A 16,788-nucleotide genomic window follows, 5' to 3' on the forward strand; every position below is an offset into this window, starting at 1 on the left:
AGTCTGATATCAAAAACCTGCATGGTTTCCGTCTAACGGGATTGACTTCCTTTCAGTGCTTTGTTTTTTTTAAAAAATGTATTGGAAAAGAAAGCCTCGATTCGGAGTTGGGCTGCATCAAAAGCAACAACAACGCCTTAGACACATTTTCCTAATACCTAAACAATTTATTTTATGAAACGTGGCTATCGATGGAAAACAACAATGTCTAAGCAATTTATTCTCCAATTAAGTATCATAATTCTATAACAAATATTATCACAATGACTAGTGTTTCATTTACGTTATTTTTTTTATTTAACAATCCTTCAGAAATGACAAGCGTATCTCAACATGGTCATTGAATCTGATACTTCTATTGTTCAATGCATAGCCTTGTCTTTGATGGGAAAAATTTTACTTCATTCGTTTTAACAAACATTTTACTATATAAAAAGACACTAATCGGAGGCCATCGCTTATTTTAGTCGTTGCAGTCGATAACAGGTGCTGAAATAAATGTTGCTTGAATGAATTAGAGAAAGTTTGATTTGAAGGTACCCTTCGCTTTTGGGAGCCTATATTTTGATAGCAATGCTGGCATAATGAATATGACGAATTACGAATGCTGCTCTACTAATTGAACATGTTTCATCTATGGAAAACATAACTAACTTTGGATACACGAAAGAATGTATAATTGTCGTGTATCAATCCGGAAAACGTTTGATGTTCACTTGAAACTTGTGCGGCGTAACACAGTCGTGTATTTTACTCTGAATGGATTTTGTTTACATAAAACTCAAACTAACAATTTTTACTAATAAATTGTAAAAAAAATGTTCATTTCCTTCCTAACCGTCTTGTGAATTAGTTTTTGTTTGTTTTTCTTTTCATATTTTATCCAAATTTCATTTATAGTATTTCTTTGCCGGCGATATATTTTTAAACTCTCGCTCCGGGAGTTTTGCACAACCAACTTTGTCGTCATATTTATTTAATTTTTCTTCATTTTGTTTAATACTGTTTTAGACTTAATCTATTCGTTTAAAACGAATGTCATATTTTTTTTTGCACTTACTGCATTTTAACTTTAATTTTTCTAGTTTTTTTTTATTTCCGAACTTTTCCTATATCCACCTTCATTTATTTGTATAAAAACTTACTTCTACTGCCAACATATTTCTTTATATAAATGTCGGTCGGACAATACCAAAGAAAACTCTGGTTGTCGCGGAGAATTTTACATTTGAAACTGAAAATGGGTAGCTGTTGTAATGATTATGATTAAATGAAGAAAAACAGAAAATATTTTGATAAAAAAAGTTACTCAAGTCTGTGGTCCTCACAAATTGGGTGTATCAGCTAAAATATTCACACTTAAGCAACTTATAAAGAATTTTCCCATATTCTGTCATTATGCTTTTAGCAGTCATATTCTGCTCTTTCCTTAGTAACTTATTCACTCATAGGTCTTAGACTGCCCCTTATGTTGATTTATTTAACGTTGCAGGCTTTCCGCTTATGTTGCGTCGACCTATGTTATTTAAAATATCTATCGGTGTAACAGCACGGATTTGGATGAATTTCTATGGATGATAGCGACGAATACAACATCTAAGTATCTATTGGGTTTGTTGTGCCGCATACGAAACTTTATTATTCACTTAAATGGATTAGACTGCCAATGTCATTGCTCTCACAATAGATTAGCTCGTTAAGTATAGGTTTATTACGTAGCTGGAAGCTCGGGTTTTTAGGGGGTATTACATACCACTTCAAAAAAAAAACACTGCCAACCGGTGGCTCGAACGAACAAATTCCTTACTTTGTTCAGCGAATTCAGATCGAAGTAGAACAGGAATTTCTCGTGAATATTTATGTACGATTAACCGTCGTTGGACTGTGGAGTCAGGCGCCACAATATTTGTTTTTACTGTTTCATTTCGCGATCTATTTTCTTGTGAAATAACTTCACTTTGTTAAATATCCTTTCGACGTATTTTGGTCCTTAAATACAAGACTACTTGAAATCTCATAGCAGTGAAGTCTGTTTACAAAAAATGGAGCGTTGACATTGTAGTCTACAATGTAATGTAATATAAATGTAATACAAAAACCTATTACATTTGAGTGATGCGATGTAATCGAATTGAGATTTAGTGGAATATTTTCTGACATTGTTACAGTAAAAAACCCATTCCGGTAACAACTTCAACAAATATAGATACATTGTACTTCGTATCCATAGAAGAATCAAAACACCATAGTGACATACATGTTGTACGGCTTACGAAGGTTTGAAAAAACTTTCCTAAGTTCACATCGTATGAGATACAAAAGTCCAAACTTTCCATTCCAGTAGTTTTGGCCTCATCGTTTCGGCTACGTACATTCAGTTTTAACCACCTAAGACACCTAAGTTCAATCGGCATAGACGTTCAAAAAGACTCCGACATATTTCATTAAAAAATTAATCGTTTTAGATTAATAGATGAATAGAGTCGTTCATTGGTGTTCACATTCAAGGGCTTTTTTATTTAAAGGTCAAACAGATTTTTGACTTCGTCCGTGTATGAATGCTGTCCTATAACCATGAACAAACTGCATTACATTTATAGATTGTAGTTCAGTTTTATGTCCCAATGGCCTATTTTCGAGACCTGAAATTCTGGAAATTTCTAACAAATTTTCAATTTCGAGAATTTCAAGAACTTCAATTCTCGAAAATAGACCCTGCATACCAAGAACTTTCATCCTTAAGACTTGTTTATACAAGTTGTGTTGACCCATTTCAAACAAATAAGAAATAAAAATCAAAGATTCGGTTAATTAGTTTACAACAAAAAGATAAGTTTATTGAACAAAAAAAAATCCAAATAATTTTAAACAAAACTAAAACTGAAAGAAAATTCAAAATCCTAACATAATATATGATTTGGGTTAACGAAAATTTACTCAATGTAGAAAAGAAGTGAAAAAAATGGAGAAGCCAAGACTTTTTAACATTAAACCGATAATAATTGAATAATAAATGAACAATTTTTGTAATTAAATTAAAGTTTGATGTTAATATGAAATACAAAACGTGAGAGAAAAAAAAAACGGAAAGAAAAATTCCCAATCGTTTCGAGGAGTTTTTTTGCTCCGGTTGGCAATTTTAGCATTTTTAAATATTCAAGAATATAAAATCCTTACTTTAAATCTGAACACATTTCGAACAGTTTTGCTGTGTGTTTTTTCGTTTTCTTAATAATTTCTTCTGTTTTCCTGTTCTTTTGTTTTACTAGAACGGAATATAATATTTTCCAACCGAACCGATGTGTTTGTGGGATATTTTCGGTTCGTACTTTTAAAATGATCTTTCTTCCCTTATTTAGCAAGTACAACTTTGTTTGTCATTAAAATACATCTAAATTTACTTTGTAAATGTTGTCTAATTCTCGTTTTGTTATTTTCATTTTCCTTTTTTTTTCTTTCTTTTTTTAAATTTCTTACTTCGGTGTTTGTCTCTTCAAATTGTTCACGAAATTTTTTCCCGTTTTTTTTTTGTAAACACTTTTCTTACATTTTTTGTACATCACGATTATGGTGTTATGGTGTTTGATTTTTTATCATTATTTTAGACTAAATTGTTCTCTTTAGTTTCTCTCTCTTTCTCTCATTGCAAGACGAAGATTTCTTGTGAATTATTTTGTTCTCTTGTTGTGTAAATTTTTCTATAATTTTTAGTCAAAACACATAAAAATCACCTTACATATTACGTCCAAAAAAGAAAACCAAAAAAAATAATTGACAAACTACAACTCAAAAAGAAAAAGAAATTGTAAACGAATCAATATTTATAGTATAATTAAAGAGACATCAAAGGAAAAACAAAATATTTTTCTTTTGTTTATCATAAATTAAAACCTAACGGATCCACCTTACTGACCCTTAGTTTTGTTTGTCTTAAAGCTAACCTGAAGCTCCCGATTACCGAGTACATATTTGTTTAATGAGTTAATCGCAACCAGCGCATCTTCATAGTTACTCATTGTAACAAATCCGTAGCCCTTGCACTTGTTCGTCTGTAAATCACGAATAACCTTTTACAAAAAGAACAAAAATTCGCCAGCGTTAACAAAGACATTATCCTTCCGAATTCATATCTTAACAGAAATGTTTTGCTTTGGTTGAACACTTACCTTAACTGACTGAACGGCACCGAACGGACCGAATAATTGCCACAGAACATTTTCTTCGGTTTCGGGGGCTACAATATTTTGTTGATCATTAAAATCTCCGAATCACGACACTATGTCCACAACACAAAATTACCTAAATTGTACACAAATATGCACCAACCGCTAGAACTGTTGATTGATGTACCAGGCATAATGGCATTGGCTAGTATATCACCAGTCAATGGGGAATATCTATAGTTTTCATGGAATCATTTATGGTTTAGCTACCGAAATGACATATCTGCACCCGCAAGTCTAATCATACCTGAAACGACCACCCGTTGCATGATGATGAATCGGACCAGCAAAGCGTCGAACAGTTTGTGGCGTTAAATAAGCGGCTAATGGGGCCATGGCCTTGTTGTTGCTCGGATTGTTTGCAAATTTGACGGTAATCGGTTCGGTTGAATTTTTCGGAATTGTACCGTTGAGCTCCTTGATTGCCTTTTCCGCTTCACATCGCTGATCGAATCGGATGAAACCCACGCCTTTGGATAAGCCTTTAATTTGGAACGGAAAGGTTGGTTGAGTACACTTCGGTCTTTTCGGTTTCTTCTTTTTTAAGATGAGAAAAATGTTTTTTTTTAATGGAACATAAATGATGAGTTAATCAATTGGGAAATGAAAATAATTTTCTGGACTTTGATAGGGGATTCCTTATATGTAATGATTCTTCAGTATCAGTCAACACTCATAGACTGCACAGTTTTGTTTAATTGAGAAACGTTTTGTGGTAAGAGGGAAATGATTAAACGTTGTGACACCTAATTGTAGTAAGCCTGACAAACATCATTAATTGATTCATTAAATTATTATCAAGTTCTTCGTGGGGCAATACGTGTGAGTTTTCGAACTACTTGCTACTAGCTAATATTGTTGTCAGTTTATCAGAAAATCGATTCGTTCTTATCACAATCAAGCAATCGATTCTCTGTTATCGCAATGAAACATGACTGATTATAAGGTTAATGTTGACACAAGAATACTGATAATTGTTTGGGAAAAGGGGACTAGACAGTGGAAGTATATACATTAGGGAGCGGAAATTCGACTCAAAATGAATTGGTAGTCGGAGACGATGTCAGGCAATTTTTTTTTTAATTAACTTGAGTATGAGGTGCAGTAGATAATGTTGTAGGCGATAAAATCACGGGAAAATTGATTGGAATCGAATCTCAGTCGAATTCATGTCAGATCTTTGTAAAATCTTGTAAAATCTTTGTCAAATGACTTTAAAAACTCAGATTGACCAATTTATGAGCTTATGTCAAATTGAAGTGGATGTGAAGTAAGATTAAACTCCAAAAAATTATTCGAACCGAGCAATAACTTTCAATTTTACCAGTAGCACTGACGCACCAGCATTTGCGTATCTGGATTTCACATACCATAATCGGATAGTGTATCATACATTCGACATACACAAGTCAACTACTGACATAGGCCTAGTTAGGAAAGCGATTCTTTGTACTGGTTTGCTGAAGATGAAACTAAGGTTCTAGCCAATTGACTTGGTTGGTTTCAACGATTGGCTCAAAAAATTTTGACAAGTTCGGGGAAATTACTTTCACCTATTTCGATGGTAGCCATTTCATGGCTTGGATAGTTTCCAATTAACTTTTTCTTTTCTTTCGATCAGAATTATAATCCGAAATTATTAGAGAATGTGTCGATTATATTAAATGTGTTACGTTGTTATTATCACCACTCATTGTTACATGAAGGGTACATACCCGTTATATCAATTCCACCTGCAGTAACGATATGTTGTACTTGAAATGAAGTGAAAAAGTAATATTTTTATGTGTTTAAACTTCCACTCAACATAAAAATTGAAAAGAAAATAAATTTCAAATTAAATTAGCAAATTTGCGGATTTTTTTTTTTTTTAACAAAAACTTTTCCAATTTCATTTTTTTGATTATCAAAAAATAATAAAAAATTTGGTTGTGTAATGGTGAATCGTTTCAGTATACAGTTTGGAAGTAATGTGATTAAAAAGTTCCAAGAGAATAAAATTCTTTCAACTTTCACCAAGATAGAAAAAATCCAGAAAATTAAATTTTTTATTATTTTTTGGCTACTGACCATTCGGTCATTGACTCGAAAAATAAATTGTTTTCAAACGAAAAGTGAAAAGCATATGAACCGAAATTGCCATACATACCTGTTATGTTATCGCACAGAATTCGCGATGTTATGATTCGTCCGTATGGTGCGAACAATGATTCCAAATCGGGTTGGGTCATATTTTTTGGTAAACCGGAAACGTATAGGTTTGCTCCTTTTATCGCTTCGGAACTTGGACGAGCAAAGGAAACCTACAAATTAAAAATCAGTCGATCAAAAGAAGGTTTCGCAAGCCACCGATTAAAGTGGAAACAGTCTTTTGTCGACATGACCCATGACCGATGCATAGATTTGACATTTCCAATTTATAAGAAATTAGAATGAACGTTATCAAAGACCGCACATGAATTTCCGATTCAACCAACGCACTTCAAGCATGAGTGTCACTCTAAACAAGGTATTGAAACTTGACAGTGTCACACTGTAAAAACCAATTCATACTAAATAGGCAGCTGTCGATTATGATCATAGCTTGAAGGGCGTTGATTCAACCCATTGTCGATGCTGACATTATTCTGTATCGTCAGGGGCTACAACCAAAACGGGATTTTCGTAGAGGTTATGAAACGAAATTTGTGTTTTAGAATCAACTCACCTTAATAGTTTTATTCTGAAGTCGTAAGCCATTCAGGGTGTTAATCGCTTTGTCAGCATCATCCGCTCGACTGTAATTCACAAAGCCATAGCCTAAGCTTTGTCCTGTTCAAGAAACATTCGAATCAGTCCAACTTGCACACACAAAATAAAACACAATTTCAACCTGTCACTTTATCCCGAATGAGCTTGCAACTCTCTACTTCGCCAATGCTCGAGAACAGTAATCGTATCTCCTCTTGTGTCATGGTTTGCGGAAGATAATTTACGATTAAGTTTGTTTTGGACTCTTCCTGGCCGTTGGTGCTACCGTTTCCATTTTGTTGAGCTTCAACGATTCCACTCGTCATTTTTATCACACTTTTTGATTACTTTTACTTTGTTTAAAAAAAAAAGAAGAAACTTTTTGAGGTTTTTTGATTGCTAGTAGTCTTCTCAGTTTGTGCTCTCCAAAGTTCACCAACTTCCGATTCGAATAATACTGGCGTCACGTGTTGATTTTTTTTTTATAAAATGACTTGTAAATACATCTGAAAAAAATACACGAAAAAAAACAATGTATTGACTGACGCTACTGTTGTGTGGTGGGGGTACTTTTGATTATTACTATACCAACACCCTCTTGATCTTGCAATAGAAGGATTATCGATAGTGCGATATTTTATGTTATCAATGTTTTGAATAGAGCTGTCATTTTCTTATAGCCAATGACATTAATATGAATGGCATTGAAAATGGTCCAATCTATTGTTGTGAAAACCGGATTCCATCTAATGGTGCATTAAGGGGAATGATTGGTCAGCAGACATCCTAAACACATCTATACCTCTAAATCGACATAATGAATTCTTCACAAACTCGTTCATAAACGCGATGGAATTTTCCATACGAGTAATTGACGCACCACATTTTTGAAAAGCATTTTTTAGAAATTATGTGTACCGTAATTTATTCACGAATGGCGTCACGATTGAGGAAGAGGATAATTGTCTTATTAAACAGACGAAGTGAAGGCGATGTATCACGATACAACATTAAAAAGTTCATAAAATTCTACCATATTGCTAAATGAGTGTCTAATTTCAAGATTTTCATAAAAAAGATGCCGCTGAGGGATTATTAGAACATGAAACTAGCACAAACTATAATTGATCCATTTAAAAAAAAAATCTTTTCTACTTATGCGTCGTACTAGTCGCTTTGTAGGTATTTTTGAAAATTGAAATTGTAGTTTTAGAGAAGGTTCTGAAAGAAGAGATTAAGTCAACGCACTTCAAGCAAAATAGGGTACTGAAAGTTGACAGTGTTCCATACAAAATTTTACACTGTAAAAAGAGTGGGGTAAAAATTTCATACAAAACTATTTGGCAGCTGTCATTAATAGCACTTTTGCTTGAAGTGCGTTGGTTAAGTTCTCTTACGACCTTGGTTTTAGGTCGAAGTTTTAGTGTTAGTATATCTAATCCAAGGGATCGACAATCAAACGATACGGAACTTTTTGAAACAACATAAATGCAGCGAGATGATAGAAGTCACCTGACCTGTGATTACCGAAATTTCGTTTTTAAATACAGGAAAGGGCTATCAACTTTCAGCATAAGTTTACTTCAGCTGGTTCAGTCACACAAACAAAACTGTTTATGAGTTTTAATACGGATTTAACAACACACGCGCGTGGTAAAACCGTAAAACATGTATAACCAGTTTCGTTTGAATTCTTAAGAAGGAGTAAATCCACGGCAGAATAAAATAAACCAGGCAGGAGCAAAATGATACAGATGCCAACATTTTTAGAGTTAAACTTTTCCGGTTTCTCAATTATAAACCACTGCAAACAACACTCAGCGTCTTCAAGAAGTTTGGTTCAGTAATTTGGGTACAATCAGAATGAGCATGTAATTTGTCCTGCACCCCAAAACACAACAAAATAAGACTTCAATTAATTCGCCAATATTTTCTGTTTCACTATACAAAATTCAGATCAATAATCAAGGAATAAAATTAATGTTTTCACAAGTCACACGGAATATGATATATCAGGTTCCTCGTCAAATCATCCACTTCTGCCTGGTCTATTTTATGCTGCCGTGGTGAATCAGCTGAAGGAAATTTAGGCTGAAATTTTATTCCTTTTTCCTGTAGTTCTACATCTATATGATTTTTCTACAACATGAAACTTTATCTCATCTATTGGTGTATACACCTCGGGGGCTACATAGAACTTAAAGACCCAATTAAAAATGTTCATCTAAAAGGCCCTTCGGGAATTGCCCGAATTCACAGTATGGCCGGTCCAGGCCCGGATAAAACCGTATAAGCAGTATGTTTGTAAGAGTCGACCAGCTGATAAAACAGCTGAAAGTTACATACAAATTTGGTTGAACTGTAAGTAAAAGAAAAATTCTTTTTATTTCGATTCATTTCCCCCTCGTGTAATTTGCAATTGATGACTATAGAGACGAGCATTTTAATTATAGAACCAATCCATAAACCAACAAGACTCATTCACATCATCGAAGAGAAAATCTCCTTAATTCCATAAAAAAAATGTTCATCCGAAAATAAAAATCATCAAAAAAGATATAACACTTAAGAAAATTGTTTGAAAATTGAATATATTTTTTTTTTGGTATGTAAACTAATTTATAATAATAAATTTTCTATTTTTATTATTCATCTAAAAATAGAAATATAACCGAAAAAAAAAACACAAAATTTCACAGACAAAACCAAGTCTTGTACACCACTCATATTCACATCATTTTTTTTTCTTCTTTTCTTCTTCATAAATGTTTAGACATTCATATAAGTGTTTCGTTCATCATGTCAAGATGAATAATATTATTCAGAATGAGATATTCGAAATTCCGCTATGGTGGTTCTTCTATATATCGTTAAAAAAACGTGCGTTTTATGTATGTGTAGTATAATTGTATTATACCAGTAACTCACTCACCCTATTTTTAATCGCAAAAATATTTTCTTTTTGTATAAAAATAAATTATCTCTTTCTCTCTAGCTAAATAGTCTGTTATCTATCCAATTGAAAAAACACAGCTCCACATCATTTAGTTTTAGTTGAATTCATGAACCAATTTTTTTTTTCTCTAGCCGGGAATTGCACTTCATTCAGGTAAACGTTTCAATACTCGAATCACTTTCCAAATTATAATAATGAAAAAGAAAACTTGAAAATATCCGAACAACCGTTCTACCGTGTATAGTAATATGCGTAGTCGATATTGGATAAATTGAAAATAAAATCCAGCTCAAACACAATAAATTCGTATAATAATAAAATGATATTTTTAAAACGGAAAATATCGAGAAATTAGGTGGCCGATGAAATTAGAAAATTTATAGGAAACACAAAAACAAAAAAGAAATCAAAAACTAAAGAAAAATAAAAAAATAAAAAAAATTAATTTATGAGAACGAAAAAAAAGTGTTATTCGACTCGTTTCACTCAACAGAACGAAATAAAATGAGGATTTTTCAGATTCACATGCAAAATGTGAGAGAAAATAATACAAAAAAACCAACACGAAACCGAACCACACGAATTTTCTTTTGGAAAATTCGAAATTTTCCGAATACGGGCGATGTGAGTAAAATGCATCAAGATTTTCTAAACTTTTTTCCATATTATAAAGAGGAGAAATCGGGGAAAATAAATTTTGTGTATGATGGTGTTCAGTCAGTGGGGCAAAATTTATGTATACAGAGAATGTGGAACGATGAATGGTTTATTAGTACGTATACATGGTTGTATATTATGTACACCGGTAAGGCTGTAAAAGTCAAATTGTTTTTATGCCATTATGTCGATTACAAACAATTTCCTTCTAAACTAATTTCCGATACAAAATATTCTCCATCATCCTCTCAGCACAGCAAATCATGATTACACATATAAAATGCAATTTCGTTTATGAAATCATTCACATACGGTAAGCCTATCAGAGAGTTTTACCGTCGAGTCTGTAACAACATTTGACTTAAGTTAAGAGATTGATTTCAAATCTCTTACTTCATTTTCTTGAACAACCGTTTTGCTATCTAAGACAACATCAGGCAGAGCTTTTTGCTTATTCATTAGGTTGTTGTCGATAAACAGATAAAAACCGTCCGTAACAGGTTACATATGTGGGGTGTGAACAATTCTCATTTAAAATTCATAATTTTCGAATCTTCCGAAAGAAAAATCACGAACTCATTTATGGAATGATGTTATTGTACCGTCGAATTGATTGTACTCCATAATCATATTTACTGCAATTAGATCTATGGTCATCTAAATCAGACATCTAAATCATCTGGTAAGCTACATCATCGACAAAAGTGAGCAATGTCCACTGTCTAAAATGTCCTTTTGTTGAAAATTACTCATTAAACGAATAATAGTCAATTTTCGCGAAACTTTTTATCCAGAATGTCATGCAGTTATAAGTTTTTCTCTTCTTAAGAAATTCTATGAGTTCCACATTGACTCATCTTTAGATTTTGAAGTCATAGATTCTGAATTTGTATACATCTTATCCTGTGTGCGAATTTTCATACCCTTCAGTTCGTTTACTCTCATAACTCTATCACTAAGATTTCAAATCAGCTCAGTGAGGGTTAGAATACTTTTGTCAATAATCTCAAACTACTGATAGAACCACCTTTACTCTTAAATGGTTTATCAATGCATTTCCCTATATTGACATTCGTTCATCAGTCTAATGCGATCGATTCTTTCAATGTTTCATTACAAAGGTGACATCGGAACTCATACTATTTTTGTCTGAAACATGTATTTTATGTTTATGACAGAGGAGACATCACCAAGGTGCAACCATATTGCTATACTACAAAAAAAGTTAATTCATCACATAATCAATATCGATTCCGGCTGAACGAAGAGACTAATCATTGAAATTGTTCTACTTGTTTTGCCATAAACTGCCGAGTTGACAATAATTTTTCCTATTATACTTAAACTACTAAGCTTTTAGCTGTGTCGGTATACGAGTTCAACATCCCTCAACAGGATTTGCCACAATAAATCCAAATTAGATTACATTCAGCGTTCGAAAAGAAAAATACGAAGATTAAATTGAATGGAATTATCTAACTGTATAGCAAACTGAAAGCGAAATATTCGAGCTATGCTGGTTTATAAAATAGCTCTGTGTGATGTGTGCTATTACTCCATAAAAGCTCTGATAGAATAGATTTTCATTCATCACAGTTTGCATAATAAAAAGTGGAACAGTTGGAAATAAAAAAAAACTGGCTATGTCTAGGCGGCACCGGTATAATATAAGAGAACACCCACTCTCAATTAAAATTCTGTACCTTTAATCTACAATGGAAAATCGGATCGTCAAATAGATGGGCGTAGAATAAAGGAAAACAAAAAAAAACTGTGAAGGAAAATGTTTTCACAATTACCAATCCAACATTCGGTTCGATAGATCCAAATTGCACAGCAAATCAACGGTTGTAATTACGACGAACAGAAAAATGTTTAACACTTGTACATCACACTACTAAAACACTTTACTTTAAGATTTTTATTTCTTTTCCAAAGCAAATCGATAACACAAAAGACGATGTCGAGTACAAAATAATAGGTATACGCGAATTGTGTAAATTGTGCGGCTTTTGTGTGCGTATTTATCGCTACCGAACCACCTAAAATTAATCTTTTCCACTTTTTCCCTTACAACTTCGAGTCGACGATATTATCAAATTCTATTAAAATGCAATGTAAATCCCACGGGAAACAAAAGAAAAACGTGGTAACTTTTATGCAATTTTCTTTTCTTTTTTCGGAAAGATCTTTACATAAAACTACGGACAACTCAAAAACACAACTGGTTATCAGAGAGTGCGAGAACTAAATGAGGATGTATTGGGGACAACCAGGGTAAATTTTCGGCCTAGACAAGGGTTGCCATATGGATGGTATAAAACAAAAAATAAAGAAGAAAAAAAAAATCAACAATTCACATAGTTTGACTATTCCCTTTTGTTTGGAAGTATGTGTGTGTTCGAAAAAGGAGCATGCGTTCATGAAATGAAAAAAAAGGAAATTCCTTACCTCTTGCATTCGAAAGCTTTCGTTTGGAAGGTGTTACGTATGGAGTGTCAAAAAAGCTTTGCATTTTGTGTTCATACAAAGTGCCGAATCGGAAAGTTGTTTTTGGTTCGAAATTTCAGTTGCAGATAAAATAACAGATTTTTGGATGCGAAATGCGGGAATCATGTATTAGTATGCCTAGATTGTCATAGTAGCGAACGGAATCAACAATCATTTCTGTTATATTTCAGAACCATTATGTGTTTTAATAAGCGTTCAAAATTCGTTTGATGAACTTACCACCCTCAATAAAATATAGCGTAGGAGGTAGACAAAAGTGTACATGCGACAGCGCATAATGTGGTGATCAAAACCCTTTGTGAAATTACGATATAAAATCAACTGAAGGTTTTCGAGATGTTTAATAGAACAATTTTTTCTTCTAAAAGTCTAAATGTACTTTTTCATCGTTTAAAAAAAAAACTTCGACCGATACGGAGGTGCGGGAAAACAGAAATAGTCTTATCAATACCTTTCAGTTGACATATCGCACACCATTTTTGAATCAAAACATCCAGAGATATACTTGAAAAACAAATGAAAAACAGCAAAACGAAACAGAAACACTGTTCTGGAGACTTGACTTGACCAGTTGAGTCGCGACAACGTGCTAGCGATGCTTATTTTGTGCACTATAAATAAAGGGTTGTGAAAATGACGTTTTGTTGTCATTCTGATAGGCGCCATTTTATGTGAGAAAATATTGATTTTCTCCCTAAAAATGGCTGATTCAGCCATATTGGGTGGAGAAAATCGAAAATGAAGATTTTCTTACTTAAAATGACTGAATACCAGAACAAGCTATTTTTTTTCTTCAAAGTGGACAAAAATGCGGATTTTCGCAAAACGCAAGCATGAAAAGCTTTGTTCACCTCGGGGAAAAATAGGAAATTTCACATTGAGCGAACTTTCGCTCTTGGTGAAATTTTCTATTTTCTCTGCTTGGTTAACAAATAACTTTCGTCTCGTCAATACCTCTCATTTGATGTAGCGCACACGATGTTAGAGCGAAAACATTCAGATATGTTGCATGCTTGAATAGCTAGTGAAAAACAGGAAAGACGAATCCAACTAACAAAATTTTAGGAAATTCTTGTGAGTCGATCAGTAGCTATTGGCGAGGATGCAAGCAAAACAGCGTGTCTTTCACTAGTTTATCAAGCATATCTTTGGATGTTTTGATTCAAAAATGGTGTGCGATATGTCCATATAAATGTATTGATGAAACAAAATATTTAATTTTGAAGGAAATACTGTTTGTACATACAACTGTAGCCATTGGCGAGAAAACCAGAAAATTTTCCTACTTATCCTGTTTTTCCACTCCCTGGGTAATTTTCTGATAATAATTGGATTTAAACGACAAGCTAAACGTTTGACTTTGCTCTTTTATTTTAACGTATGAAAAATCAGTTTAACAATTCAATATTTTAAAACCGCCGATTCAACCGGCTCTTTTAGTTTAAGTTCTTAATCATTAATTATTCAAAATCACTACAACTCAAAGTAGAACATTTGTATACAAAATAAAAATTGATCGCCACCAATTGAGTTCAAATACCATGTGCCAAAGATTGATGACGTCGTACGACCCCAAGTACTTTGCTATCAAAAAAGCATACTGTGCAGCGATACGTTTCATTCGCATGGTCACACTTCACATGGATACCTCTTTGGTATTTCGTTAAAAACTGTTGATCGCAGAAGTCGCACAAAATGTTTCTTTCGATGCCGTGGGTAAGTCGGTGCAATGTCAATTCGGAAGGCAGGTTAAATGCTTTTGGACATGCGTCGCATAAAAACGGAATGTTTAATTTGTGATGACGGTGCATGTGAATTCTTAATCCTCCGGCGGAAAGGTAGGTTTTCGAACAGTAATCGCATTTGATTCGAGCTTTTGGTTTGCATGTGTCTCTATGAATCTCTGTATCGAACTCCTTCCGGAGTTGCGTTTCCTCTTGCGGCGACTTGTAGCCGAGTAATTTTCTAAACGAAATTGTTTCGTCTCTGTCAGAGCTGTATGGCGGGATCGGAGCACTTTTTTTAGCCGATGTTGTTTGAGTTGCCGGTGGAACAGAACGTTTAATAACCACGAGTGGATATTTTTTTTCTGTTAAGGATCCTGCAATTGTTGGTTGGACAGCACCTTGTGTCACTATTCGATGGTTCAATGGTTGCATTGGGATAGCCCCATATCTGATTTTTTGTTGCAATTTGACAGTAGCATGTGTAACTGTTTGAGGCGATGGTTGGAGTCGGGTAGTCCCAAGTGTTGTCTTTAGTTGCAGTGGTTTCAATTTTATTGCTCCACTTGTCATTTTTTGTTGCAATGGTTGCAATTTGACAGCGCTATGTGTCACTGTTTGAGTCAATTGTGGTAATCGAGTAGCCCCATGTGTAATTTTTTGTTGCAATGATTGCAATTTGACAGCACCATGTGTCACTGTTTGAGGCGATGGTTGCCATCGAGTAGCCTCACATGTGTTTTTTTGTTGCAATGGTTGCAATTGGATAGCACCGTGTATCATTCTGTGATGACGAACGAACAGCCCTAATGAAATGAACTCACCAGAGCAAATCTTACATAAAAAGATTATTTGTCCTGATTCGAGTTGTAGCATCTTACCACATTTTAGTCTGTGGTCTTCGTCCATTATTGTGTAATGTAATGTGCAAAATAAAATTACAGCTGACTGCATGAACTCATTTTGGTTTTGCAGACGTTTTCAGAATACACAACTTAGCTCTACTATTAAGACTCACAGTTGAAATATGTCACTTTTTCAGAACGAGTTTCTCACTTAGAAAAGTATTTTTGTCAGTTTTGTCACGTCGGTGTCATTTCTAAACGGTAGCATCGGTATTCGAAACGGTTCTGGTGGTAGGTCTGTGGATAGCCCAACAATTTTAAATTTAAGAAATGTAGGTCTAACATTAACATGCAATGGATAAATGCTTCTAAAACAGAGTTGAATAGTGAAAAATAGGAAAGGAGATTTATATTTTGACAAGTGTGACATAAACAGAAAGCGTCACCTTGTCGATACACTAACTACGTTAGTTAGACCTTAAAGAGCAACAATGCTACAGTCTTTAACATCTCAAATGTCTCACTGTCATTTTTTCAGAGAATTTCATTGTGAATTGGCAACAACACAATGAAATTCTCAGAAAAATTTGATAGTGAGACATTTGAAATGTTAAAGCTGTAGTTCGTCCACAGATTTATTCAATGTTACTCATCCCTAAGAATAGAGCGACATATAAATCGCCAGGAAACTACTGAATATCGTACCACCATACGCCGTGCTTTTATGTGGTAATAACGTCAGAATACTCAGACTTCATTAGGTTGGACGAGTAGAATACCGTTAAAACTCGTGTCTTAAGAGAGTTGTATTGGGGTTAAGTCTCAAGTTTGTCTTAGTGTTATATGGAACATTCCACGTTCAGTGTAACATTTTCCAATATCTTCGACAATATTCAATCTTTTTTTATTTATTATTTTACTTTTGGAAGGTCAAATAAAACATAGCTAACGCCGACCCGTACGAAACACCTATTCGTATCAAAAGTCTTTAATGTAGAACTCTTCACTTCTCTTACTTAATTTTCTTCTCTACAAATATATCGACCAACTGTCATTTTTTGATAAAGAAACATTTTTAAACAGATTTCTCGACTCACTAACATACCAAATAGCCTGTAAGACAAGATGAATTAAGAAGAGAA

General features: G+C 33.7%; 2 protein-coding genes and 1 long non-coding RNA gene across 5 annotated transcripts; 1 reads left to right on the top strand and 2 right to left on the bottom strand.

Annotated features, from left to right (window-relative positions):
• Window positions 1–370: 370 nt before the first annotated feature.
• On the top strand, window positions 371–809 carry LOC119066286. Its single transcript, XR_005085727.1, has 2 exons — window positions 371–486; window positions 537–809. It is a non-coding gene; the product is annotated as an uncharacterized LOC119066286 (long non-coding RNA).
• Window positions 810–3,145: 2,336 nt separating this feature from the next.
• Window positions 3,146–10,410, bottom strand: LOC119066285 (ELAV-like protein 3). 3 transcript variants are annotated; one of them, XM_037168653.1, is made up of 9 exons: window positions 9,886–10,410; window positions 7,096–7,459; window positions 6,931–7,034; window positions 6,373–6,526; window positions 5,939–5,977; window positions 4,471–4,705; window positions 4,300–4,397; window positions 4,167–4,234; window positions 3,146–4,067 (listed from the first exon to the last, which is right to left on the bottom strand). In XM_037168653.1, exons 2-9 carry the CDS (start codon window positions 7,277–7,279, stop codon window positions 3,906–3,908), a joined length of 1,044 nt encoding a protein of 347 aa, XP_037024548.1. In that variant the 5' UTR covers window positions 7,280–7,459; window positions 9,886–10,410; the 3' UTR covers window positions 3,146–3,905. The 3 variants fall into 3 exon arrangements, with proteins under 3 accessions (XP_037024548.1, XP_037024549.1, XP_037024550.1); XM_037168654.1 differs by having other exon boundaries at window positions 3,146–4,049; window positions 9,886–10,391; XM_037168655.1 differs by lacking the exon at window positions 5,939–5,977 and having other exon boundaries at window positions 9,886–10,390.
• Window positions 10,411–14,426: 4,016 nt separating this feature from the next.
• LOC119066288 (zinc finger protein 652-like) lies at window positions 14,427–15,903 on the bottom strand. Its single transcript, XM_037168657.1, has 2 exons — window positions 15,377–15,903; window positions 14,427–15,187 (listed from the first exon to the last, which is right to left on the bottom strand). Exons 1-2 carry the CDS (start codon window positions 15,753–15,755, stop codon window positions 14,610–14,612), a joined length of 957 nt encoding a protein of 318 aa, XP_037024552.1. The 5' UTR covers window positions 15,756–15,903; the 3' UTR covers window positions 14,427–14,609.
• Between the last annotated feature and the right edge of the window lie 885 nt (window positions 15,904–16,788).

This window comes from Bradysia coprophila, chromosome IV (genome assembly GCF_014529535.1).
Source record: "Bradysia coprophila strain Holo2 chromosome IV, BU_Bcop_v1, whole genome shotgun sequence".
Taxonomy (NCBI): Eukaryota; Metazoa; Arthropoda; class Insecta; order Diptera; family Sciaridae; genus Bradysia; species Bradysia coprophila.

What these genes read in the sequence shown, in the direction of transcription:
- LOC119066285 (XM_037168653.1), bottom strand. Translation starts at nt 7,279, where the DNA reads ATGACGAGTGGAATCGTTGAAGCTCAACAAAATGGAAACGGTAGCACC. An exon ending in CATTCGGGATAAAGTGACAG is followed by an intron (nt 7,035 to 7,095) that starts GTTGAAATTGTG and finishes TTTCTTGAACAG; the next exon opens with GACAAAGCTTAGGCTATGGC. An exon ending in TTCAGAATAAAACTATTAAG is followed by an intron (nt 6,527 to 6,930) that starts GTGAGTTGATTC and finishes TTTAATTTGTAG; the next exon opens with GTTTCCTTTGCTCGTCCAAG.
- LOC119066288 (XM_037168657.1), bottom strand. Translation starts at nt 15,755, where the DNA reads ATGCAGTCAGCTGTAATTTTATTTTGCACATTACATTACACAATAATG. An exon ending in ATTGCAACCATTGCAACAAA is followed by an intron (nt 15,188 to 15,376) that starts AAATGACAAGTG and finishes CTGTCCAACCAA; the next exon opens with CAATTGCAGGATCCTTAACA.